At 36.0% G+C, this 1,167-nt stretch overlaps 1 protein-coding gene across 1 annotated transcript in view; it reads right to left on the bottom strand.

The window, feature by feature from the left end:
• Positions 1–899, bottom strand: part of LOC117125229 (macrophage mannose receptor 1-like) — a 10,753-nt gene extending 9,854 nt beyond the window's left edge. The window contains exon 1 of the mRNA XM_033271691.1: positions 769–899. Coding sequence (XP_033127582.1) covers positions 769–826 — 58 coding nt within the window. The 5' untranslated portion in view covers positions 827–899. The remainder of the gene's footprint in view (positions 1–768) is intronic.
• Between the last annotated feature and the right edge of the window lie 268 nt (positions 900–1,167).

Here is a 1,167-nt window from a genome sequence, read left to right as displayed (position 1 = left end):
CCCGAGCAGCTTAGCTCAGTCGGCTAATCCGGTGGTAGATACTGTGTGTGCGCTGAACTATGGAGATATCTAGGTCTCTGGTTCAATTCCCATCGCTGCCTCTCTTTGTGTTTCAGCTGGAGGGCTGAAATACATGTTACAATAGCGCAGTCTTTCGGATAAGACGTTTAAGCCATAGGTCCCGTGTGGATTTATGGCCCATGTGCACGTTAAAGAACGCAGTACACTCTTCGGAAAAGACTAGAGGATTGTTTCCTGGTGACTGCCTTATTACCACTAGAAGGACCCCACTGGAAATAAGTCTTCTTCTAGACTTTAGTGGGCTATCCTTGGTGTTTACACCGAATAAATCCAATCCTAAATCCAATGTGCAACGGTAATGAATACCTACTGATATGTACAGTTTTGACTTTAGAAACACTAAAATTGATTGCAAAGAATATTTCAACTACTCCAGTAGACATTTTCAACTCTTTACATAAAATTAACATTCTGAGATAGCTCAGATATAAAAACTAATTAATCATTTTTCAAATTGGATGCATACTATTACCTCTATCTATCTCAGAATGTTCATTTCATGTCAAACGTTGACAAAGACTACCGAAGTAATATTCGTTGTATGGTTGCGATAAATGTTTAATAGTATTATTAAATTGTTTCGTATCTAAGTATTGAAATGTTAATTAGGCTTTGATAGACCTATTTAAAGAATTTTCAAGATTTTAAGAGAAAAGTACAGTATTTCAAATGATTAAATATGCTTACGTGAAAAATTGCTGCATTCACCACTATCAACCCATATAAAGTGGGTTTCCGTCTTCATATCGGTTAGGCCTAGCCAGAAATTATTAGGAAATAGTTTGATCAGGAATTCGTTCTCTTCTTGATTTCCCACAACGACAAGGTTCGACTTCATACTAAGACATGCAGTCCTGGCGCCTTCCCAATTGTCTTTAATTCTGTGAACAAACTTATAACAACTGCTGGCAAACGATTCCCATCCTTCTGCACAGGAACACGCTACTAAACATTAAAAGCAAAATATCAGATAAGTTAGCTTGTAAAACAAAGATCAAAAATTAAATTAAGGTAATGCAATCAGGAAATATTTTGGGTATTCGGACGCCTATTGTTGTTATTTTTATTTTTATTTTAAATTTATCA

This window comes from Anneissia japonica, unplaced genomic scaffold (assembly GCF_011630105.1).
Source record: "Anneissia japonica isolate Jap-2015-1 unplaced genomic scaffold, ASM1163010v1 scaffold212_len457575_cov179, whole genome shotgun sequence".
In the NCBI taxonomy this organism is placed as follows: Eukaryota; Metazoa; Echinodermata; class Crinoidea; order Comatulida; family Comatulidae; genus Anneissia; species Anneissia japonica.
The sequence above is the reverse complement of the archived record's forward strand: the minus strand, read 5'-3'. Positions and strand labels throughout refer to the sequence as shown.